Consider the following 25,766-nt stretch of genomic DNA (forward strand, 5'->3'; position numbering starts at 1 on the left):
AAAATCTCTCTCATGTTTTTCACTCTTCTTGTTTCTGAAGATGTGACATGAGGGCACCATTCTGGTTCAAACTCCTCTTTGAAACCATGGAAAGTCAGTTTTAAAGGCACAAATGCAGTGGGAGACAGCTGAGATGATTGTGTAACCTCTCACTGCCAGCATGTGGGGCTTCAGCGGGTCGTGGGAAAATGGGCACAGGTTTTTAGACCGGGGGAAACTTGGGTGTGCTACCGTGTTCTGCACTGTGAGTTAATAAACCACATCTTCTTTAACACAGATGCAAATTAAAACTTCTTACCAATCAATCATGATACTCTGTTCACTTTGTACGGGCTTCAGGCTAGATGCAGCTCCCTTAGATAGATGGTTGTGCTGATGGGAATGTCTTAGGCTGTGAATTCAGCCGGGAAGAGGGAAATAATGGAATATTATATTGCACCAGCTCCCAGTCCACTCAATTACTTCATCCAAAGGTAAAGACTGGAAGGGTTTTGCAAGCGTTCATGTTTTTTAGGGAAAGGAGGGAAGAGAACATACTCTGGAAGAGCCAATGTCTTTCATGTTGGTCTCACTGAGAGACTTTATGAACTCACTTCATGACAAATTCTTTCATGGGCTGGAGATATGTCTATCTGGACTTATAGGAACCACTCCAAAAATATATTCCTGGTATAGAATTCTATCATTATTCTTCATGTAATGGTTTAAAAGCAAACAATAAAGCAAGGCCATGGCATGAGATTTCAGCCGGAGCACTCTTTAAGGTTTTGGAGTTTTGGGGGTGTTTTTTTTTGGTGTAGAATCCATTATGCTTCCATCTCATCATACTGGTTTCATCTCCTCCTATATTATATAGTAGTCTTATATAAATAACCACAGTTACAGTTATGCTAAAAATTTGTTTTACTTTATTGCTACACTGCTAAGTGCAAAACAAATCATATGAGGACAATATTGTTATTAAATCAATCAGTAGGTTTGAGAGCAGCAATTTTGCTTGTTTTTCCAGCTTTTTATTATTTTTCCCCTTAAGAACCCCATTGCTAGGATCTAAGCTCAGTTGCACGCTTCTGCTCCGTGGACAGCAGCAGCCCAGGTGTAGATGGGTTTCCACACACCTTGATGGGCTGCTCCAATGTCTGATAAGGTCTTCAGTAAAGGCTGCTACCATGACTTCTTCCCTCTACTCAGCTGCTTATTTTAATGAACTACAGATCGATGTCCCTGAGATTCCTACCACTTCCTCAACCCTAGTGATGAGTACAAAAGTGAACTGGGGAAGTTCAGATGTCATCAGCTATGTCTCAGATCTTTAAGAAATTAAGGAAAGAATAACTTGGATGATTAGCAAATTTAACATCACAGTGATAGACATCGTATCATATACATTCAAAAGATCGATTTTGCAAAGTGTCTGGGCTTCCTGCTGGTGAGGAATATTTCCATTTCTCAGCCCATGGCCTTCCTTGCAGACTTTCATGCTACTCTCCTTTATCTTTCTAACTAAGGCTCTGCTTTGGGTCACAGACTGCCATTTCTTTAATATTTGTGCATAATAATTGTGCTGCCACCATCAATTACATTCACCAGATATTTTTCTTCCTGGCCTCCTGCAGCTTTAATCTGAAACTTTCCATTTTCCTGTCCATGGACACCATCACAGCCTGAACAGAGTCCAATTTTCCATTAATGGACACAGCAGGCTTTTAAAATAAATCAGATGAAGATTGGAGTCTGCAGCTCCGGATGCACCGTGTGAAAGAGTTAGCCAGACCCAACTCCCAGCACTGCACCAGCTTCTTTCTGCTTATCTTTGCATTTATTAAAATAATAAAAGGTGAACCAAAAAATAACAAAGAAAAAGAAACAGACAGCTAAACAGCAGCAGTCAAGTGAGAAGCACCTAAGACGGAATAAAAGAAGAAACAAGATCTCATAGTTCTTAACCCATCTACATGATCTGTAATTTAAACTGTGATATCTGAAATGTTCCTTAGAGAGTACATCTGAATGTATGCTCCACTGACTGGTAGAGGTCTAACTTGGCATGGTATTTCTTTCTCAGATTAGAGGAAATAAAAGATTGGGTTCTGGACAAAGAAAGGTCATTTTTTTTCTTCTGTGTAGATTGTTGTCTTAATTCAACTCCAACCTGTACAGAAACAAGATGATACACAGGTCACCCTGGAAGGCAGATGACAGTTTGCAGAGTCTTGGATTCAGAAAACGTTAATCAACTTCTCAGGTTGTCATGGGAGATGAGCACTTTGACGTTCTGGTGTTGGCTTTGTGTGCATTGTAAACTATGCCCATGGAAATATCCCAGCTGTTCATTGGTGTCCAGTCTCTGTTGCTCATTGGAGGATGTTTCAAGATAGCTGGGAGGATGTCACTCCAGGAGCAGGCATTAAATATTGAGCTTCAAAAAGCACACCGGGCTTTTGAAAGGTGTGCATGTAAATGCCCTGTGATTGCTTATAAGCTTGAGTTGGTCTAGCTTTGGCTAGAAAAAATGCTCACAACTAGAAAAGACTGAAATTGGAACAACCTGCTGATGTTTGGAAATGTGTTGGGCTTTGTCCATGTGAAGTGTCTAAATCATACTGAGATGTTTTGTTAAAATGCTTGTGCTCCATGAGGAGCTACAGTGCAGGTAGCTTGTGGGTTGCATCACAGGAGGTCGGAGCACAGACCTAGCCCTCTCTGAACAGCTCGCTTTTGGCCTTGAAGGCAGAAGGAAGATTGCTAATAACTGCATTTCAAGCATGCTGTTCAGCACACTTTTAGTCCTCTCACAGCTAGTGTGGGAGAGGAGAGGTCCTTTTCTTAAGAAGAGATGATGATGAAGATGATGAAGATGATGATGATGAGTGGGTAATCATTGCTTCAATTTTCCTTTCTTTAGGTGGGCATGTGATTAACATCCCTTTTCCTCTAGGGATGCTCATGTGGACAACCGTGGTGATGGCCCCTTGCTTCCCTTCTTGCCAGCACTGTGGGTTTCCCTGTAAAGGAAAGCCGAATGGGTGGTGAGTGGGTGCACAGCCAGGTCTGACACCAACGTGCAACCAAAAAGCAGCCAATGTATGCAGGTGGGAACCAGGCCCCCTGTGCACTCCTGCCCTGCACTGAAGACAGAGCTAGTATCTTTCCCGATTAAAAGGGGCTGCACGTGGCAGTTGAATCGACAGGAGTCGGTTGCCTTGCTGGCTGTGATCTCACCCACGGATGTGGGGTGGTGTGAGGAAGGTGTCTGGGGTTCAGACCTCCAGTTAGGGGTGTTCACGTGTGCTGTGCTGCTGGGACACCCAGCTGCCAGCAAGTGGGAGGGACTGGGGCACCGTCTAGACTGTTAATCCAGCTCAGATGGTGACAATTCATCTTTGCTCTGAGTGGGTTGAGAGCAGTTTAGAAATAAAAGCTCTTTATCCATCTTTTTAACACTTTACAGCTACTATGTTTCTACATTAGGTTTTTATCTTTTTTAACAACAAAAAAAAAATACAACCAGGCTTCTTTGGTTGCCAGCAGAAAATACTGCCAGAAACCACACGCTCCCATTGTTTTCTGCAGATTTATAATTTCATGAACTGTTCCTCTCTCTCACACACAGCCTGCCCAACTGTTCAGCTCTGCGTTCTTCTGAATCTATTCCTGGTGCATTATCTTTCCTCCCCATCTGTAATGGCAGTTTAGTCAAGACCCTGCTGAGGTGTGGAGGGGTCGGGAGGACATCACGAGTGTGCTGCTTTACCAGCCAGGGCTGCCCTGCGTGCTCCTTGCAAGGGGGAAGCAGACCAGCTTGCAATGCATCTCTTGTGCTTACCACTTGGTAAGCTTGCTTTTTCTTTAGCAATCTATAAATATGTTGAGATTTGCCATCTTATCTGCCTGTTATTTTAATTTGTGTGTATGTGACGATTGGCTAAGTGTGAGAGAAGGGGAAAGAGCTGAGACCTGTGCACTCCCAGGGGTTCCTAATACACAAACAGGTGGGCAGAGATTTAGGGACCAGAACAGGGACCCGACCCGTTCGACTTCTGGTGTGAGGGACTAAAAGCTGATGCTGCGCCTGCTGTTCTCACGCTGTGATATAATGCCTTTGCCCTTTGTAAAAACTCAGCGCAGTGCAGCCGTGTGGGCAACACAAATAATTGGTGTGGTAACAGAGGAGAAACAGGTGGCTTGCAGTAGTCCAGATGTTTCCAAATCTTTCCTTGCTGCAAGGCTCCAGCCTGAAGGAAAGCTTGTCTAAAGCACAGACTAAAAACAAAGCCAAAATCCCAATATTCCCTCTCCTAAATCAATGAACAGAATCCATTCCTGGTAACCCAGGCTGTGTTTGTGAACACAGGGCGGTTAATACTGGTTTGTAAATGAGCCCTTCTGCCTCTTCATGCTCTTGCTCTCCCAGTCAGCTCTGAAAGTAACAACCCTCCAGCTGTTGGTAGAAGAAGCAGCGAGGAGGAAGGTAACTTGCCCTTGGTGTCTGTGTGCGCTTGGCAGGAAAGAGGGAGGCGTATAAAGGCTGGCTCATGCCTGCTGCTGAACTGAAAATGAGGGAAGTTCCGGTCTCACGTCAGTGGTTCTGAAAACCTGGCTTGCACCGCTTCTTCCTCAGTGGACATACCCACTGACGTTAGCCAAAGCAACACTTCACTGTGCTTGGGAGCTCTTGGAGCTTCTTGCCTCTCTTTTCTTCTTTTAGTATGTCGTCAAACTACACGCCGGAACTTTGTTAAGACTAGTAGCTGCTGCTGAGAACATCCCCATCACAAAATCTCCATAGAGGAAGGATTTCAGTTTCACATTAGATGAAATACTGACATGAGCTTAAGAAGTTGTAAATCAGTTGCCAATGAAATTTGACTGCCAAGTAGAAGGCTTCTTCTGGTTTGAGAAATTAAGTCCTGGAGCATCTGCTTATCAGTGTAGCAGAGGCAAGGGTCCCAGCTGGGTTAAGATGATGGGACTATGGAAAGGGGTGTATGACAGGTTAGAGGAACATGTAGAAAGGGCAAATTAACTCATGATAATAGCCAATATTTAGCTCTCACTAGGGGAAGTGTTTGCAACTGCTCGCTCCTCCCCCCCCCCCCCCCCCCCGGCCTTGCTTTGAAGGTCTACGGGCCATTTCAAGGCTCAGAGCTCCTGCTCTTTCCCAGCAGCAGACTAATACGCGTCGCTTCTCTCGCTGTTGGTCCTGGCATTTGCTGGGGTCTGGGCAAGGTTTCTTCTTACAGCGACAGCTCTCCCCTGCGCGGATCCCGACAGCAGGCCGGGGCTGAGGCAGGGAGCTCTGGCTGTGTGGGATCGGTGGGGCTGGTGGGAAAAAGCCAGGTTTGGGATCTCAGAAAGGCCTTTACGCTTGTGTGCAACTTTGAAGGGATGCTCCTGAAGCTTCTTTTTCCTCTTCTTTTTTTTCTCCTTTTCACTACAAGGTTTACAACGGGCAATGAACAAATCAAGTTCAAATCTGCCTCCCACACTCCCTCCCTCCCCAAAGGTGTAACTCGGGACAGATTTCAGTCTCAGCCAGTGATGTTGGCATTGCTGCTGTGATTGCTCAGTGTCTCACCTCGCTAAACTACTTTTTACCTTTTTTTTTTTTTTTTTTTCCCCTCCAATGTTTAATGTGGGGCCTCGTGCCAAACTCCTTTAACATCGTGGGAGAGTGTTACTATCTCCTAACAAACTACTCACTGCTTCCAGGGAAGACACATGCTGTGGGCTCCTATTTTAGGAGGCTGGAGCAGTTAGCTGAAGTCGTATCATTTAAAGATGTTATAGACTAACCCAAAGAAGCCATTGCCTGTTAAGTGAGTAGTTTTGGAAAATGATTCCAAAAGCTTTTTTCTGTGTATTTGTATGTTCTGGGCTCTGTGTAAATCCAGCTAACATTCATATTGCCCCAAATATGATTTACAGCTGAGGGTCTCTGGAGAACCCAGACAGTGATGAGTGGAGGTAGGAAGCCAAAACTTTTGCGTATCTTCATTAATGTGGAACGAAAATGCACAATAAATGGTTGTCCTAGGTGGAAAAAACCAGCTTGAATGCCAGCAAGTGGTGGATAATTGGGTGTGTGGGCACATAAATGTCCAAAACTGAACTTTAAACCTCCCAAGCAGAAGCAGCTGCTTGTGAACTACAACTGGTACAGCAGCCAGTTGTAAATTTTACTACCACCTAGACTAAAGCAAAATGACATATCCCAAATCTCCAGTGAATAAGGGGTTGTGAGACACGAGCAATGCTGAGGAGCCTGCTTCTGCCTTGTCCTTCTGCACACTGATGGTTTGGACTGGGAAAACCAGGGCCTGGCAGCTCCAGGAGGAGGAGCTGGTGCTACAAAAAAGGGCTTAAAAAAACTCAACCCAAAAGAATGGTCTGGGAAGAAGTTCCAAGATCTTGGCTGGAGGAAACATCCTGATAGCGAGGGCTCTGCAGGGAGATGAATGCCAGGAGATGTCAAGGGCCCTTGGGCAACCCCACCACTGGCTTCTTAATAAGCAGCTTTATGTCCCAGAGGAAGACAAAACCAAAGCCATTAGGCACATACAGATGAGCGAACTGAATCATTTTACATACTGTCACTGGTGGAAAAGAGTCTGGGTTTTCCAAGCTTTTTTTTAAACTTTTATTTATTTTTTTAGAAAAGGAATAAACTCTGCATGGTAGAGTGTACAGTATATAATTTCAAAACAGAAAAAATGATATGGAATGGATTATTTTTCCAAACTATTAGAAGTTGAACCTAAAATCATTTGTAAATCAACACTCATTACCATGTAAGACAAAGGAAAAACAATCAACATGGTTTTTGTTTGGTACAGATTTCCTCTACCACTTCAGCCTGAATTTTCCCAGGGTTGGGGAGAAAAGGGGGACAAATCCTGCCCGTTGTCCTAACCATAATTGTACTGACCAAGCTTTGTGCTCTGAGACCTAGCATCATATGGCTTTATATACGTTCCTAAGTGAACAGTGCAACATAATCAACATCTTAAGTGTTTATTCCACATTCAAACTGTAACTGAACATCACTTTGAAACCCTTTCCCGCCCCCAAAACAACAGGAACAATAAAAAAAAGCAGAAAGTCTCCAGCAATCAGATTTCATCCCAGAAATCTGTGTAAACTGTAGATCAGGGTTGGGTAGCAGCACAGAAGACAAAAGATGTGACAGCATGATTCAATAGCGTCTCTAAAGACTACTGTAAGACTGTCATTCTTTAGTCTGCATCTTGCAATCACAATTTGCTTTCTCCCTGCAATACTATAAAGCAACATTAAAAAAAAAATCAAGACTCAAAAGCAAAAGGTAGAAGCCTTTACAGAAAAGTAAAGCTTCTGCTTAGCCTTGAGTGGTCACTATTAGAAACAGATCTCTGCAATCAGAAGCAAATCTTGAACGTATATACACGGCTTCAGTGGAAAGGGATGCAGCCAAGGATGGAAGCCCTCCTAGCAAACCCGCAGACCGTTTTGGCTTGTAGGTCAACTACACTGCCTTTTGGGACTGAATGAACCGGCAGGGCAGCCATAGGCATCAGGCATGCTCCAGGCTCGTGGCTCCTCTGTCCCTGGGCTGCACGGGGGCCGCAAAGAGGAGGAGGAGGAGGGAGCAGGCTGCCGGCAAGGGCTCCCCTCCCCTAGCGCCACAATTGGCTGAACAACGTGTGGGATGCAGTGGCCTGGGGTGTTGCACTGGGGAGGTTAAGTGCAGGCTTTTCTCTTTACCCCCTCCTCCCTATTCCTGTTGGAATGCATCTATATCAGTAATTAGATAAGTATTAATAGTAACTGTAAGCTACCATAGTCACTCTCCCCCTTAAAATGGAGGGAGAGCAATAGCATCAAACAAATTCCCATTTGTCCTGACATGAGTAACCTTTCCAGATCCTATAGAGCAATCATACACAGGTGTTTTTCATACTAGAATTTAAAGGAGTCAAAGCTGGTAAAGAAACTGGATGTTTCCTGGCCTAACTGAAGGAAATAATAAAACTGTTTAAAGTAAGAGCGAAAGAAAGTAAGCATTAGTGTGTTTATATCCTCTGGTATGTCCCACTTCTCTACAATCTGCTCACAAGCCCTTTCCATACTCTGAGCAAGCACTCCCAAACTTAAGAAAGGTAAGGCTTCAGCTGAAGTCTCACGGCTGAATTTATTATTTATTTTATATAATTACCATAAACGTAAGTATATTTGACTTTACCAGATCCATGTGGGGCATGTCAAGGGCAAGGCTTGTTAAGTGAACCAGCGTGGGAGAAGATTGGACAGGGGTGTAATCCCACAGGATAACAGCAATTGAACAATGTCCGTAAGCATGGCGCTAGCTTAGTGTGTATGTAGCACTGGGGAGCTTGGATGAAACTCTCCAGCTTTCTGGGTGTCCAGTCAGAAGCAGGGAAGCTGCAAGAAGTTTTACTGTAAAACTCCAGTACTGAAAAAGTCTAAAGGAACTGGACCTCTAACTTCAATGGGCACTGATTTTAGGTTTTGCACAGTCAATTCTGTTAAAAACCAAAAGTTTAATAGCTGATGCCCCTGCTGTTGGAGCCTTAAGACACCTGTTATACTGCTGAGCCCTACTCTTTTTTTTTTTTTTTAATAAAACACTGTTTTAAGATAGAGCACAACAAATGTGCTTATTACGCACTCTAACATAGAGCACAGAAATACAACACTACAGAGTGCAAGTCTAACCATCTCCACAGTGGGAAAAGTGCGAAGGTTAAAAATATGCATGTGGCTTAACACAAAATATTTTTAAAAAACATGACATGGAAATCCCATACTAATGCTTTCATCTTTATCACAAACATGACTGAAAACTTAAAGTCAGTTGCTGATCCTTCTCTCATAGTAGCAGTGGTGTAATCCTTTCAAAGGTACAATGCTGGAAAGATCAGAGAATAAAAAAACCAAGTGTCCAAAAATGATCCCATTTAACACTTTTCCAGTAGTTACATTTTTCAAGAAGTAAACACGTAAGGTCACCTTGATCTTCGCCATCGGTAACTGATGCACTCGGAAACAGCTAAGCCAACCACCTGGACTGAGATCAGTTCAGTGTTGCGCGCACACACACACACACGGATACACACACAAACACCCCACAGGAGAAAGTGCACTTTCAATTGCTGATACAAAAATAGATTGGCACATTCTTTTTGACACAGTGAAGATATCCTCTTTAAAAGCTTTTTCACTTTAAGAAGTCCTCTTGGAAGTTGCAGCAGGTCTGTAGAAAAAGCACTATGAGAATGCACTCACGTGGGCTTCCAGGGTTTGTGTGATGGAGAGAGGGGTGGTCACGGAGGCTGCCCTTCCAATTTTTGCCACCTTTTATAGCTGCAGTCCCCACAGGTAGGCTCAGTCGCCACCCAGTTTCAGCACATTAACCATTTACCAACAGCTCAGTCTTCACCTGCTTTGAGAAAGTAACGATACGTGAATTTGTCCAAGCTGAGAGTCTTACATTGATGCAGTGTTTGCTATATGTTGCCAGAAAAACTGTTTTGAGGAGAGAGAGTGAAGCGTTAGGAGTCTGATTTTGCATTTCCAGTAGTAACTGTGGCTCAGGAGAGCCAAGCGGGAACAGTCGGGAGCCCCTTCCCCGCAGGGCAGCCAGTGCTAGGAGTTCTGCACCAAGCGTCTGTAGTGTGGCATCACTTCATGCTCAGGAAGGTGGAGAGCGAATTCCAAGGCCACCAGCACCGGGAACTCGAAGGCGATCAGCTCTCGCCTGTTCAGCCGGAACTTCTCTTCCAGTTTCTGCAGTGACAGGCAAGTAGAAAAAGAAAGAAAAGAAAAAAGTCTTTGTGAATGAGGATTTGACTTTCTAGTGCTTTCTTAAAGATAACATTATTCAAAACGTGCGTGCTGCTGTCATTAAACCTCTGCGTTGCTGGCCTTGCATGGCTCTAGGTTTAGAAAATGAGAGCGGGATGAACTGGATGTACTGACTCCTTACTGTGAACTCACAAAGCTCAGCCAGCCATGCTATTTCTGACGTGTTCGTCATTTCACTCATTCCATCTCCAGCAGATACATCACCTAATGATCACAGTGATTATCACTGCAGGAAGAGGGAACTCCTGGCTTCACACAAACATTGAAATCACTTGTGTAATGGAAGGCATGCACCTCCTAACTGCCCACAAACTTCCTGCACTGCTTGAAATCACTGATTTTGCTTTCAGCATCAGTCTGTGTTACAACGCCCTATTGGGAAAATTATTTCTGCTGCAATTAGATACATTTGATCTTAATACCTCAGAGGCAGAGGATGTCATCTTCAACAACCCTAAGAACAGTGAGTAACAGAAACTACTCTCCTCAAGGGGGATGAAATGGGTTTTATAGTTGGCTTTCTGCTGTAACATAGTAAACCTCCCATCTGCTCTGCTGTTTTCACTGGATTCGGATGCTACAAGTAGGCAAGCAGCTGTTCAGGGATATTTAGCCCCCCTCCCCACAACCTCTTCTTATGATCTCCCTGGCTTGCTACTTCTCTGCCCACTGGGTCCACTGAAAAGCTCAATGTGTCTTAAAGACGGAATGATGATTCAGGATAGCAAGAGAGGCCAGATCTTCCAGCTCCCACTGGGTTGATTTTTTTTCTGGTTGTTCAGAGGGCTTTCTAACAAACTGCCAGCCCAGCTCTGTGACTGTGGCAGAAGGGCATGAGTCCAGTCCCGGCCCCCAACCAAGTTCCCGTCTCCTGAACTGAGTGAGCTGGTTGTAGCCAAGTGCTCAGCTACCTGCCTAACTTCTGCAGCATTAAATCAGATTGGTATCTCAGTGCTGGTGAAGGATTATGGAACAACGCTCCCCCCTGTTAACTCTTTCACATGAAGTAGGTGAAAGACCAAACACTGTACTCTACAAAAAAATACGCTGGGGTGAGGTTTTCTAATGCAAACACTTCTTTTAAGTTTTCTTTCCCAAAAGCTTAACTTGATGAAATAAATACAAACTTGGTAGTCTATTAGACTCCCTCTGGAATTAGTATCTGCATTTACCTCTCAAAGGAGAGTCCTTACTGGCACTCTTGAAAACATAATTAAAAACAAAATTAATTTCCTGAGAGTTAACTTTTAACTTGTACTGACAGAATGGTGGTCAGATACTTCTCAGACCTCACAGTATACGACACCAGGGTCTTCAAACACATCAAAAGAGCTTCCCTCGCCTCTGCAGTAACACTGATCAGTACTACTTCCATATAAATGTGAAAAAAAAAAACGTATTTAGCTGGCTGTACAGCTGGAAACCTAGACGAAAACGTGACTACTGACAAGCGGGCTTGTGTAGAGCACCCACTGGCACTTCACGAAGAAGGAACACTGGTAACCTATGGATACGTACATCTATAAGATGCTTGACTTCATGTTTTCTGAGGTCACTGCCGATTTTGGCTGCTAAAAGAACACAGGCTCCAGCACAAAGCTTTCTATTTTGCTTGTTCAGCTTCCCCTTGAGAGCGAGCTTCTCAAAGTAGACAAAGGCCATGGCCACTGTGGGCTCTTCAAAACCACATTCTTCTTGAGCAAGCTTGCGCATTTCTCTCTTCAAGCTGAGTAAAGAGACCAGACAAGTATGCTGTGAGCTGTGTCTTAAAACATTTCTCATTTCATCCCAAGTGTCATCTTTTCATAGATTCCTGCTTAGTCAAGTGGAGGAGAAAAGGAAAACGTAATTTACTGGGCACGTATCTTTACGCTCTGTTTTGGGTACACATTTCATGGTGCATTTTGACCTCACTCTTCCCCCTCACTGCCCCCAACACATAGTTGTGTCAAACTACAAAAGCAACTGAAAAGCTCTGACATTTTTAGTAACAGTATTTCATCAGAGGTCTTAAGCTCCACACAATTTATTTAGTAACAACAGCTTGATTGCTGGTGCTCTATATGGAGCTTTGCTGCTGGTTATGGTTGGGCAAATCCAAACTCACAGGCTTTCCACGTACTGCAGTATTTTCTGGTTACAGAGCAACATGACTCAGTATCCTGGCCACTTCGGTCAAATGAAATTATCATTATTTCAGTGAAGCTGTACGTTGAGCCTGCTAGCCTGGAAACAGTGATGAAATACTACAGCTTTGCTGTGAAGCTGACCACTGCTTTTGCTTCTGGCCATGCTCTCTGGACAAGGCACAAAAGTCAACATTTCTCTTTCCTCAGTCTCCTTCTAAACTAAGTGGCACGAGCTTAGAGACTGTTGTGTTATTTTTCTGGGTGTTTTAGTACAGTGCATGCCCAGCTTGCATCCTCATCTCATTATATGCTGCATTTGACACCTGACCAATGCGTGTTTGTACATTCCCCTATCTTGTTTACTCAGCCCACTAATTAAAGCAATCATTTGATTTATTCTGCACCTCTACCGGTCACGGCTCCTGAAGATCAATCAGTGCTGTGTCTCCCCTCATACATGGCAGCAACTGCACTGAAACATGAGACAGATGCATCATGTTGCAGCCTTACCAAGCTTTGCAACATACCTTCTTATTTTACTAAGGGTTAACTTGATGTGAGGGAACTTCTCCTTAAAAGTCTCATTCATGTCCTTCTTGAGATCTGATGGCTTCACGTAGTCTATGACTGTGGTCTGTAACACATGGTCAAGAGAGAGTTACTCTTTTAGTTTGTAACCAACAAGATGACTCAATTCCCAAAAGCAAGGAGTACCTAACAAGCGCCAGTCAGTCCCAGCGCTTTCAGTAGAGGGGAAAATTAAGTCTGAATTAAGGCAACAATTTGTTTGTGACTGCTCTGTCAGAACAAGTGACCTGAAATCTGAGATGACTGTACAGCACAAGCCTTGAACAACACATACCTCATCAAGATCTTCCAAGTATCCGTAAGAGTGAATTTAAGCTACATGTAGGTGGATGACATCTTGCTAAACAAAAAACCCAAACAAAACCAAATCACAGTAACTGATCTGATGACCAGATTTTGTGTGCATATCTCCATTCGGTTCTGGGACATACTGTCAGTTTCTCTCCAAATGATTCTTCAAAGGAACCACCGGCACAGATTCTTCACTGCCATAGCATGCATTTGTGATAAAATGGTAATTAGTAATTAGGCAATTAGCCTATGTGGCAGGTCATTTAGCAGAGTGCGAGATAGTAATGCCGTCATAAGTTAGGCAGTAAGTGGACAAAAAAGTTGAGCTGGGACAACGTTTCAAGCATACAGTCTATTTCCTTTATGTTGAGCGTCCTGTTCTTTTTCATCACAACCTAAATAATTCCCCCAAATAGCAGAGTCCTCCTGGCCAGTACTGCAATGCCAGCGCTCACATCTACAGATACACAGCACTTCTCTTGTTCCCTCAGTCTTCGTTCCGGTAGCATTTTGCCCAAATTCTCTGTCACCACTCACCTGGCCGAAATCTATCCGACCAAACCAACCTTCATTTTGGGGATGTGTCAATTCTCTTCCTGGCTTTGGCTGTTCTGCCCCTTGGACAGAAGCAGAGAAGAGCCCCAGCTTATGCAGCTAGGGGACAACCTCGTCCCCAGGCACCCAGCTCCCAGCCAGCTCCCAGCATGGGCAGTGGGAGAGCAGCAGTCTGCAGGGCAGTGCATTCTCCTTCCAGTAAAGTAGTTTTTCCCTTCCAGTTTCTGTTTATGATCAACCTATATTATAGTAAAGGGCTGTCACCGCTAAACAACAAGAGGTGGAAAAAGGCACGCAAAACACTTGTCGTGTGTTATGCCTTTATCGCTGTATTATATCCCCATGGGAATCTGAATCAGCCAAGAAGGCTGACAGCATATGCTTGCAGGTTTTTTTAATAATTAAAATAGTATATGGAACGGCTTGGGGAGAAGAGAGTGTAACGGCTCTAGACAGCAATCTGACAGCTCTTGTTATCTGACATTGTTCTTGTCTAGATCCAAAATGAGCATGAAGGGAACACGAAACTGAAATAATGGATAATTACAGTAATTTAAAAGAAAGCAGAGCATGTGTTTCCCCTGAGTAGCGCACAGCAGTATTTGAGGTAAACATACTGTAACAGAGAGGAAAAACACAACTTCTTGCCATGGAGTGTTGTTACGGTCATACACATGTTTTATAATGTGAGCCACTGCTATTTGATTTGCAGTGTGAGAAGCATCATCTGTCCAGATAAATTGCTCCCCACTACATCCCGGCAGGTAATTCTGCTGGGCACATCACACACAAGTCTCCTGCTGCTGTCCTGTGTATAAACGCTTTTGAGTCCCCTCCAACACAGTTACGTGTTATGCGCTAGTCCAATTTTTGCTCAGTGAAAAGGATAAATTATTAAGGAAATTCAGTCCTATTAAGAAAAGCTTCCAGAAACCACCAAAAAGGAGGAAGCCACATCAACCCTCTTCAGCCACCTCTGCTGCCCTGCATGCGCACAGATAAGCTCGAGCTTGGGTCCAGGCAGACACGGCAGGGCCACTGAGGTTAAAAATGTATATGCTGTCTTGATGCTGATGCAGGCAATGTGCTATCATGCCTGAATAAAAGAGGAAAAGCCAGGGAGGAGAAACCTTGCCCTACCTGGGGTTGGAGCGAAAGGCTTCAAATGGATATGTGGGTCTGCCTGGTTTTAATCTCGGAGAGGTTGGCTGGACCTAAGCACGCACCCATGCACGTCGTTGCAGACAGCTTCTCATGTGCTTCGTCTCACCTGGCACACAGATATGCTGGAGTTTCATGTGTTATTAAGAGGGTTCCTCTTAGTACTGTTACAAGAGGACTATTGAAACGAGGCACATAACATAATTTAGACCAGCACCATCTGCTACTCGAAGTACAGAAACATTGGTCAATGCTGCTCTTACAGAGTCAAGAGATGCTCAGTAGCATCTAAGGGCTACCCACTACTAAGATGATTTCCGTTACTACCAGCATTTTCTGGATGTCTTAGGCAATCCTCGAAAGAGAGAGCTCGGTGTTACTGTGCAAAGCTACATGACACCTTATTTCATGCTTCACTGCAAACCTAACTGCCTGTTGTTCGCTCTCCATTACCTCAGAGCTCTTTAGGTTTATCTTGATTATCTCCCTCAAAGCATCATGGATTTTTCTGGCAGACTTGCCTTTGGCTCTCTCCAGGTTATCACCTTCCCTTGCACAGAGGAGGATGCAATCACACAGGAACCTCACACAAAGGACAGAAACCCCTCTGCAGCGGAAAGGGCACTGCAGCGGAGGGAGGACCTTGACCATCCTCCAGACTCAGCTGTAAGGGCTGCACAGAAATTATGCCAGACAGCAAGTTTCAGTCATCTTCGTGTCTAACAAGTAGGTGCCAGCGTGACTCCAGCTCTGGGGGTGACTGCGCAGAGGGGGAGGGAGCCCTGGGCTCTGGCGCACAGCAGCAGCACCCCCCGGGGAGCACCTTTCCCCACGGCTGCTCTGCAGGCACCGTCTGTCTTACCTGGGACTCCTCCAGCCCGTGGGAGAAGTGCCAGAATTCAGCTAAATTCCCTTTAGAAGGAGAAAAGCGCTTTTTTAAAATTTTCTTTAAAGCGAAGCACTTAGAGGCTTGAGACTAAGCAGATGGCTTAAAACTGAAAATGGTAAGGAGGTACGGCTATTTTTAATTGCGGAGATTTATCAGTTTTGTCCTGTTGATAAGATTCTCCTCCCCAACCCTGAATACTGCTGTTTCCTGTGAGACAACAGTCTCTATGATATAAATCACAATAATGAAATCCAGATGAAAGCTGGTGCGTGCTGGTTTTGATTCATGTAACAGGATAACGGCAGCATGTTTGAACACACTGGCTCTAAGGCAGCTGTCTCATCTTGTCAGTGCCATGCTGGAGAGCTCAGCTAGCTGCCCTTATTCTCAAGAAAAGGAATTGTGCGACTTCTTCACCCCCTCGCACACCCTCCACCCCCATCCCCCCGCTTTGATTTCCCCCCACCCCCGCAACTGCTGCAGAAGCCTGACTTTGTCTGGGCAGCGGGACCCTGTTTGCCCAGCTGCTGCCTATAGAAATGCATGCATGTGGAACCCTGACCACCACAGAGGCAGGCAGCAAAAATAAAAGAGTATCTGTTGACAGGTAACTTAAAAGCAATGCTGTATTAGTGTCTGTTGAGTGATCAAATGAGTCACCCCTGCTAGCTGTTTCTGACCAGGTACTCGAGCACCCCTCTTGCTGTCACGCTGGGGCTGGGGCACAGCACTCATGAGGCTACATGAAATCCTGGTCCCCGACCCTGCTCCTGCCCAGGGCAATTCCCGCACTCTGCAAATGGCTCGGCACCAAGCAGCAGCCCCCCACTCACTGCTGCCCCTGCCCACGAGGGATGGAGCAGAGGAAACCTCTGGGGTGGCCCAGTGACCCACAAGGACCAGCTGGGATATGAGATGGAAGGGTTCTGACCTAACTTCATCCTTTGCTGCCTGCTCCCTGCTCAGTGTTCACGCTTCTCTGTTTTAGGCCATTTCATTGCACTTGAGCTGCCTGCGAGTCCCAAACGAAGCTGCCATGTTGAGAAGACATGACTGTAAATGGCATGGATCTTTGTCTGTCCGGAACAATTCTGGTACTGCCTGTGTAGGAGAACCGTTCAACACCGATGCCCCAAATTTTATGAAGGGTTTGCAAATATTTCCCCCTAAAAGGAGCACAGCATTTTTCTATCCAAACATGCTTTCTTATGCATAATGTTACTCCCTACCAGGCAGGCACCCTGCACTCCCAGAACTGTCAGACACATGAGCAAGGCACTGGGAACTACCAAACTGTCTCATACTCTAATCTCGAATGTTTGCAACTTCTGTCATCCACAAACGTCTGTCTTGTTTCTCACAGCTTATTTGCACAAAACACATTTCACTTCAGTATTCAGCAATACTTTTTCATGAGCTCTGTTCACATCCTCTGTATACAAATCTGTGCGTGCGTATTTTAGTTTGGCGATGCAAGTTGCACAAGACAAATGAAAGCCTTGATATATGGTAGCTGACAGATGCCTGGAGAACATGATGAATGCTTTGGCCAAAATCTGTACACATTTTTTTGCATGACTGGCAGTTTTGAACTTGGAGGTTAGTTTGTGTGTTATTCACAAGCGTTTTCAAGCAGCTGCTTTCTCATAGGAAAGCTGTATATATAGTTTCATAAATACAGGAGGAGGAAGGATGCCTGAAATGGTTGGGAAGACTGGCAAGATGAAATATTGTTGAAAATAAATCCTACTTTGGCACGCTACCAGTAAAAGATGATCTAGCCTTGGATGCCTGCATCTCCTGCTTAAGGAGGATAAAATCAGAATAGAATAGGTGAATAAAATGAAAGATACATGATAGGCTCTCTTCAGCTGTCATTACTGTGTACCCCTGAAAAACCTACTTCACATAACGCAGACAGAAGACTGATGCCTTTAACAGACCTTCAGTAGGTCAATGGTAAGTTCTCAACCACATAACAAATGAAAACACTCAAATGACTGCACTGCCTGGGTACCTTAATGCATACTATAGGTGACCAGCTATGTAGTTATAAACTGTCAGCAACCTAGTTTATATAGTTATGGCTCAAGATGCATATATATGGGAAATCCTGATAGAGCAGAGACTTAAAATGGTGATGGAAAATGGTAGCAATTCCTTATTTATAATCTAAAAGAACCAACCCCAAAAGAAAAAAAAAAAGGAAAAGGAAGACTAAAAGAAAGTGTTTCTGTTGTTAAAAAGTTATTAACTTTCAAGGATCTTAAACTGAAAGATTTTGAATTTCACAAAACAATCTCAAAACTACCTCTGTGAATTAAAGCGCATGGAAGGGCGCCAGTTTATTTTATACGGTTAACACACTGGAATCATCCTCAATTAATACAGTGTGCTACCATTACAAAATAGTCATTTATTGGAGTCTCAGCCAAATATAGCATCAAAAGCATAGACCACAGGGTTTAAATATGAATATATACCAGCACTACAATACTCTTCTCCCTGAGACTTTTGGGTACAAGGTCAGCAGCTGATAAAAAAGCAGTTTGGAGATGCCTGATTTACAACTACGGAAGCAGCCTGAAGAATAGGGTGACAGCACCGAAGGACGCTGGCTGTAGCAAAGTACTCCTGACCTTGATGCTCCTCGTGAAGGACAGAACAGGAGAGCGAGAGACTGAATGCGCTATATCATCATGCAGGGCTTTTGTTAGACTACATGGCCAGGGCAGCAAGCAGTTCTAATTTTAAAATCACATCGGAGGACTAATATTTCATAATGCAGCCTGGCTGTGCTCGACACTAGTGCAGTACCTGGCAAATGCAGGCTGACAGCCCGCTGCAAGAGCACTGCAGATATCTGCAACACTTTTTTTTGCTGATGGTGTAGAGACGTCAATTTGTTTTGACATAATTAAACCAATACAATGAAATTGTTGTTAAGCACCCAAACCATCTCCAAGACTATCCCTTGGGCATGGATAGATGGATATTGCATGGATGTTATTACAGAAGGGTCACTCAAAGTCAAGAAGCTACTGATCTGGCCTTTTCTTCTTTTGCTGCAAGTTTCAGCAGTGCATAGCAGCCAGCTAACACACTCCTGTGTTTCTGTGTTACCAACAAAAGCAGGACTGCAGGGTCAGCCTCAGCTCTGTTGCAGAGTGAGTTTTCCTCCTTCTGCATGGAAGGAGTTTGTTTCTGCTGGCAAGAATGCAGGGAGGCCAGAGAGGCACTGACGGGTCTGGATGTACGCTGGTTGACATGAGATTCTAGCAGAGAAATTACTGCTCTGTCTGGTAGATAAAGCTCCTATTCTAGAGAGATTTAAGAATCTGCAAGAATTCCTGTTTTAGCAGTATCAGCCAGGAAGACATCTGTTAACTATGACATGATGTTTCCCTCCTTCCCCTGCCCCCCAGCATAAAATTTTTCTACCTCTTACTGTTTATATCGCGGCAGAGATTGTAGACTCTCCTACAAAGACAACACAAAGCGAAATGAATTCTCCAGGGGAGACCAGAATTTAAGTATGACTAATACAATTAAAACAAGCCATAGAGTTTGTGTTGGGAAAGTACTGAAGCTGCTTTTTCAGAATCATCCCGACAGGCTGTTTGTGGGCATTACTTTCAGACATGCGGCAGTGAAGTGTATATTCTTTGAAGCCAGGAATTTCACCTCAACAAAAAAAAAAAAAACAAACCCAAAGTGCTCCTCCTTCCCTGCAGCTATCTTCAATGAGGAAGCTCAGCTACTCCTTGAAAACAGCTGAGGGCTTGCAGTTAAAAATCCTCTGCAAGTCAGGACTAATTCAGCTCGGTAAAATTACATGACTATAAAACCCATGTCAGTGACAACAACCTCAGGCTCCACAAAAACGGAGGGAACGTGTCCTGTGCTAACTGCAAGTTATTTCAGAGCAAAATCCAAGACCGACCACACATTTTGTCCATTTTATGCCTCAGGATAAGGCCTGCGGTGTTTACTGATGCAACATTCACACAGACCTCAACTGAGCGTTACCAGTGGAGAAATCCTGGCCTGCAAACCACGAGCCAGCTCCCAGGAGTAGTATCTGTCCACGTAGCTTTATCCCACGGTCAGCCTCGCAGCCCGGCTTCCCACCTCGCTCAATCTGCACCACCACGTGTCCCCGTTCCTCTCGCACACCTTCCCCCCATTAATTGCTCTGACACCCATAAGGGTTGAGGGGGGGAGGGAACATCTACAAGCTCGCAGCTGCCAAGCATTAATGCTAAATGCTGGCCAAGTAACGAAACTTTAATTACAAGGCTGCAGCTCTCCACACACAAAAAAATGTTCGGCGCTGACATCAGAGCCACTCTCAGCTGCTCCGGCACTTGCGAGAGGCGGTAATTACAGCTATACTCCACTCAGGACCAGAGGCTGGTTTCAATCTGTGTACAGCAGCTTTACAGCTCTGAGGTCATTTGGCAGAGGTCTGTCACTGCCGCGATGGCTGTGCACGGTCAGGAAAAAAACACAGGTTTCTTATTGGCCTCAGACTGCAATTTGCTTTAATTGCAGCATATGACAATTTTTATATTTGGAGAAGAAAATTACTTGAAATTACAGCCTATTATGCTCCTGTTTGCACTGATGTGAACTGCAGGGAGGAGGAACGCCAGCTGAGTCAGGGAAGTCTAATATGGATGTGAGTAAAGTCTCCTACATAGCCAAGATGGCCCTGTATATTCACCAGGTTGATGCACAAGCCGTCCTTACCCACAGCCCGAGCCGCAAAATGCTGTTTAACCTGCAAGTTCCGAGGACACTCCCGCACTACCTTTCCTCCCTTTTCTCAGCTGAAGGAAGCACTGGCCCCTTGTGAAATCTCTCAGCTGAGCACTGAAGAACCACCACCCACTCCTTGGTTTCTTGCAAGGCTGTGCAGCTCCTGCAAGAGAGCTCATGGCACATGCCCGGATTCCCACCAACAAAAGAACACAGCACTTTACATCCTTCTTAGATTAGTGCATGCCTTCAGAGAGGGAGACAGGAGGGCTGCAGACCCTCAGGCAGTGCTGAAGAAGTGACAGCTGGAAGGCAAATTCACGAAAAAAACCCCAAAATGTCAAATAAGACATTTTTGCAGACACAGCAATAATTAACCCCTAGAGAAAACGAAAAAGCAGGGAGACACCTGGCAATGCAGATGTATTCTAGATAAACGATGACAGTGATTTTAACAATTGTCCTTGAAGTCCATTTTTCACCTCTAAAGTATGTAGTCATAGCTCTGTCACAGTGGAAATCCCCAGTCAGCTCCCTTTTGCAATAAGTAAGAATACGGACTTCAAAATGCTGTGGTTAACCCGCACATGGAAAAGGAGGGCATGGAACACCCACTCCTGGGCAGAGACCTGCCCTGCAGGACGCTACCCTGGCTGCTCTATTTTGACTCACCCAACCATGCCCATCTCAACACCAAGTTGAAAAGGGATCAAAGATCTCAGGTGATCCTAGAGGATTTGGATCGCCTGGCAGACGCTCACAGCCTGAGGAACCTTGGAAACACAACCACGTCTCCTAAAGCTATGTTTACTTTGGATGCTGGTTAACAATGTCTTTCTCTTTGAGGGCAGACAGTTCCCTGTCCACGATAATAACCATATCAAAACCCAACAAATAATTTCCCACCCAGATGTAGCTGCCGAAAGGTTGACAATTTGTGGGTTGGCAGCCAAAAAGTAACTTGCCAACCCTTACAAGTAAAACTGGTTGAAAGAAAGCAGAGGACACACTGGACTTCCCATTTCCAAATTCAGCACAAACACAGCCCCAGAGCTCAATTAAGCCTTTCTGTGCAACAGGCAGAACGCTTCTGCCAGCAAGGAGATAAGCTTCAACCTACAGGAGCCACAAAAGTGCATTTATTTTGAAGAAGGGGCACCCAAGAACCCTATTATCAAATAAAGACCAGGGTGGGGGGCAGAACAGAACCTACAAAGCCCATATCTTTACATAATTTAACAGTTTCTTAAATAATATATTTTGTTGCAAGTTCAGCGAGAGCATGGACGACACTTTACATCCCAGTGTGACGAATCCTATTTGTATATAGGTAAGAGTGCTAGGTCACCACTTCAGAAAAACCAAATTCTTCCCTGCTGCCTGCTACTACTTTGGATGTACAATTCAGACAGATTCATGCTTACATGCATACGACGGCACCGCATCTTGCGACAGTCCTGCCAAAACAGCACAGTAAAGTCTCCAGACCTGGTGCAACCGAAAAAAGGCTACAGAAATCTCTCACCGCAGAAAACGCCGAGTTAGAGCACTGATCAAGGAACAGTTACAAGTCTGTATTGTTACAGGTTTGGATACAGTGCAAAATAGACAGGCTCTGCTCGTAATTGCTACAATTAAAGGGAGGATTATCCCAAGGTGAAATAAATACCTGGGAAACAAATGCTCTACTAGACACCAAAGTGCTGTTCTGAGGAGCGAATGATAAGCATCGAAACACAATGCAGCTTCATGACTTCAGAAAAACCCTAATGGGCATCCTCCTGTTTTATAACAGATGCCAATTAAAGGAAGTATAAATTTTCCTCTGAATGTGAAAGAATGAACGCATTGTTTGAACAAGCCTTTCATCTAAAGCATTTATGAAATACAGCAGTAATAAAAGCGTTTACTTTTGTAATACCTCTACGAGTTTGTTTTCACATGTCCTGGTAAGTAACTGTCATTTAGAACAAAGCATTCCAAACAGCTGTTATTAGTAGATTAATAATAATCTTCTTAAAATACAGCCAAACGTAACCTCGACCTTCAAAATATTGTTACCAAAACATATCTGTTCTACACCTAAGTTTGCATATCACTTACCATATATGAAGGAAATATTAAAACCCGCTTATGTTTGCCACATGGCCATTGGGGATCATCTAAAAGATTTGGGTCATATTCAACAAAGTCTCCCAGGTCACTACCTACAAAACGATGATAAAGGTAAGAAAGGAATTCATTACATCAAGGAATCTCTGGAGTTAATACAAGTGGCAAAGGAGTTCATAGATAACACACAAGGTGATCTTCATGCAAGATTTTTGAAAGAGTTGAAAGATTTCTCTGTATCTTGAAAACTCAAAAGTATTTCAATACTAGTACAATTTGCAAAGATATAGAGGACCTACAGCTTACGAATTACCTGGTCAATGTGAATTTAGGGCTTAGAGAACTGCAAAATTATATAAAGCTCCACAATGACTTTTATCCCTGGCAACAAGTTTTCACGTGTTTATGCAGATGTTTTGATTTGTTTCACTTAATATGCCAAAATACCTTCAGCATATATTGCTTTGGCTTATGTTTTGTGCCCGGTTTTGTAAACACAGCCCTTTCCAGCCTAATAAAGGTCACAAGTATGATTTACACCTTCAGCTTATGACTACCATGTTGCCACTGTAAATTTTCCATAGCAAAGGAACATAACGATAAGCCTGACGCAGGCAGAACAAACAATGCCGGTGACAGGAGGAGGCATGCCGAGTGCCATCAGGGGCTGTCAATACCATCAGCAGTCTTGTTTACTTAACTTTCCGTCATCTGTAAGCCAGCTTTGCTAAACAAACAGGGAATGAGCTGTGTTTCACCCACAACATGAGACTTTTGTTTAATTTAAGCAAAAGAGGATGCTAAAACATGACATGTGTCTGTCCTTCATAATAACTGCCTATCACCAGGGTACCCAAGGATATTAAAAGGCTTCTTTGGAAGTTACCTGCATCAATGCTCCCCTGGGTGCTGTTAGCTCTCGCCAAAGAAAGGCTACGATGGCTTGCATTGCGAAATTGGGAGAAGGATGAGGTGGAGTCTATCGTATTTCTCCGAGTTCCCAGAGCGTTGGTGGGAAATAGGAACTGTGTATAAGAAACCGTCTAAAAAGAAAGTCAGAATCAACAGACAGTTACTCTCAGCTCAGCTCAGCCACAGCAGGAGGTGTTTGGTGCATCTCAATTGGAAGCAAGGGAAGCCAAATAAGCAGAGGATTTTCTGGATTTAATAGTTAGGTACAGATGAATAAACACCAGTCACCTACATTTGCTTCAGTGCAGTCAGTTTATCCACGCAAAAAAAGCTTTTGCAAAGGCATTAATTCTTCAACAAAACAAACCCCCACACACAAGCTCTAATACACTGGATTTACGAAATCCTACTCAAGGGTCAGATTTAAAAATATGTCAATTTGGTTGGGTTTTTTTCAGTAGGCCTTCTCTGTGGCAGATTTCAGCTCCTTCTCTACTGAAACAGCATCATCTCTATGGGTCCTTCAGCACAGAGCTGCCAGATGCAAGTCACTTGAATGATGCTAAACTTAAGCACTTTCTCTGGTATTTTTCTCCTTCAGGATTTTGTCTGGCAAAGTCCTATTGGTGTCATAAGTGAGTTCCAGTTTATAGCAATCGTTGTGGAAGATCATTTACTACCTCCCAACATGGGCTAAGTGTGAATGAATAAATTGTGACAAAATTATTTTTAGAGCGTACTGATTCTCTGCTTGTATGCTTGGCCAGAAATAGGCTACGCCTTGCTTCTCGTAGGTTTATTTTCCAAAAATAACATTATATTGAAGAAAAAAAAATGAGTCTCAGACTCTAGACTGGTTTACGAGGAGGTCAGAACAGGTATCAAATAAAACATGAGCTTTCATTTTTTTATAAGCTGCCAGATTGTCCTCAGGAATTTACAGCCTGTGGTCTGGCCTGACACCTGGTTAGGTGAGCATACCATGTGAAGCAGCATTGACCTAGGGCCTTTAAATCCAGATGCAACAGCAGACTGGGTAAACCGAACCGTAAAAAGTAAATCAGACTTTCAGCAAAAAATGTTTTCATTTATGATTTAAATTGTCTCTCCCCTATATATTGCCTAGAATGGACCACTTTCCCTAAAGATTCATAACCTATTCTATTCAAGTGAATGCACCCTTGGATTTTGAAATACTCATCAGATTTGTACTACTGTCTTCCTGCTCTTTGGAAAAATACACTGTTAAGCAAAATTTATTTTATTAAATAAAACTGAGAGCAAACAGAATTACAGCTTACAGCTCTCACCAGAAATTATTTTCAAGCCTCTGACAATATACTCTGCAGTGATACCTGCTGACAGAGCCAGGGGAAGGCTGCACGATTCAGTAATGCTTTACAGACTCAGATGTTGCCAGAGGCAAATTTCCTCAAGGAGATAGAGTTGTTTGCATTGACAGCTTGGGCAGTCCTCCTGAATTTCTGCTAAGCTTATTTACAGTTTGTGCTTACTGCGATTTAACTATTGTGTTATAGTTTGTGTTTATATTTGTGCTTGTTATTAGTTAAACCATTTATTCCCTTATTAGGTAAAACCTAAGGGAGTAGGAACTGAAGCATCCCCACCTTCCCATCTGCTCCAAGCTCCACACCTTCGAGACCAATTATCTCTTTCAGACACACTCCAGTAGAATGGCACTGGCGTCCACTGTCCAGCTTCACATCCCTGGAAAACAGAAACCAGAGCAGAAACAGCTCTTAATACACATGCCTTGTTCACCTTCTACCACCCAATGCTGAAATAAGGCAGCAGCATTAATCCAAACAGGACAATGCAAAGCACAGACCAGACAACTTTTCCAGCGGGCAGCACTTGTGTTGTCTAAAATACATTCTAGCGAAAACCCTCACCTTGTACCAGGTTGAACCTCACACCACACCTAAGGTTCTCCATCATTGGATGCCTCTGACGAAACCTGGCACTGGGAAGGAACTGGAAGTCATATACGGTTGGGGTGAGATTCAACAGTCTAGCTTGAACAGCTGACTGCCATATATCCATCAGACAGACAGTCCCAGGACACACACCCACGTCCCCTATGCCGTTGGGCAGAGGTAATTGCCAGTGAAAGCCTCCAGGAGGGATTCCTGCTCCTCCAAGTGCAGGAGAGTGTCCAAGCCCAGTGACCCTCCTGCTGGAGGCTGGCAGGAGAAACCCAGCTCCCCATCACCTCAGGATGGAAACTTGGGGATCTACTTTAGAAGGACTCAGCATCTTACACTTTGGAGGTAAATGCCTGATGCCTGAGACAACCAGGCTGTATCCTATGCTTTAGCATCACGACCAAAGTGTGAATGACGGTAAAAAAAGACTGTAAGCAAATCTGCACTCTGAAATGACAGCTGTATACAACTCCAGAATATTTATCTCGCAATATTTTCCTGGCTGATTTCTGCTGAGGTCAAATCATGTGCTTAAAACTGTGGGAGAGATGCTGACAC

The 25,766-nt window shown here is 44.0% G+C and overlaps 1 protein-coding gene across 2 annotated transcripts in view; it reads right to left on the bottom strand.

The window, feature by feature from the left end:
* Nucleotides 1-6,998: 6,998 nt before the first annotated feature.
* Nucleotides 6,999-25,766, bottom strand: part of CABLES1 (Cdk5 and Abl enzyme substrate 1) — a 74,548-nt gene continuing 55,780 nt past the window's right edge. For both annotated transcript variants that reach the window (XM_080380599.1, XM_080380598.1), the window contains 6 exons: nucleotides 24,891-24,990; nucleotides 23,237-23,393; nucleotides 22,342-22,445; nucleotides 12,521-12,627; nucleotides 11,383-11,590; nucleotides 6,999-9,786 (listed from right to left, as the gene is read on the bottom strand). In XM_080380599.1, the coding sequence (XP_080236725.1) occupies nucleotides 9,646-9,786; nucleotides 11,383-11,590; nucleotides 12,521-12,627; nucleotides 22,342-22,445; nucleotides 23,237-23,393; nucleotides 24,891-24,990 (817 nt within the window). In that variant the 3' untranslated portion in view covers nucleotides 6,999-9,645. The remainder of the gene's footprint in view (nucleotides 9,787-11,382; nucleotides 11,591-12,520; nucleotides 12,628-22,341; nucleotides 22,446-23,236; nucleotides 23,394-24,890; nucleotides 24,991-25,766) is intronic.

Source organism: Falco punctatus (assembly GCF_963210335.1).
Source record: "Falco punctatus genome assembly, chromosome: 3".
In the NCBI taxonomy this organism is placed as follows: domain Eukaryota; kingdom Metazoa; phylum Chordata; class Aves; order Falconiformes; family Falconidae; genus Falco; species Falco punctatus.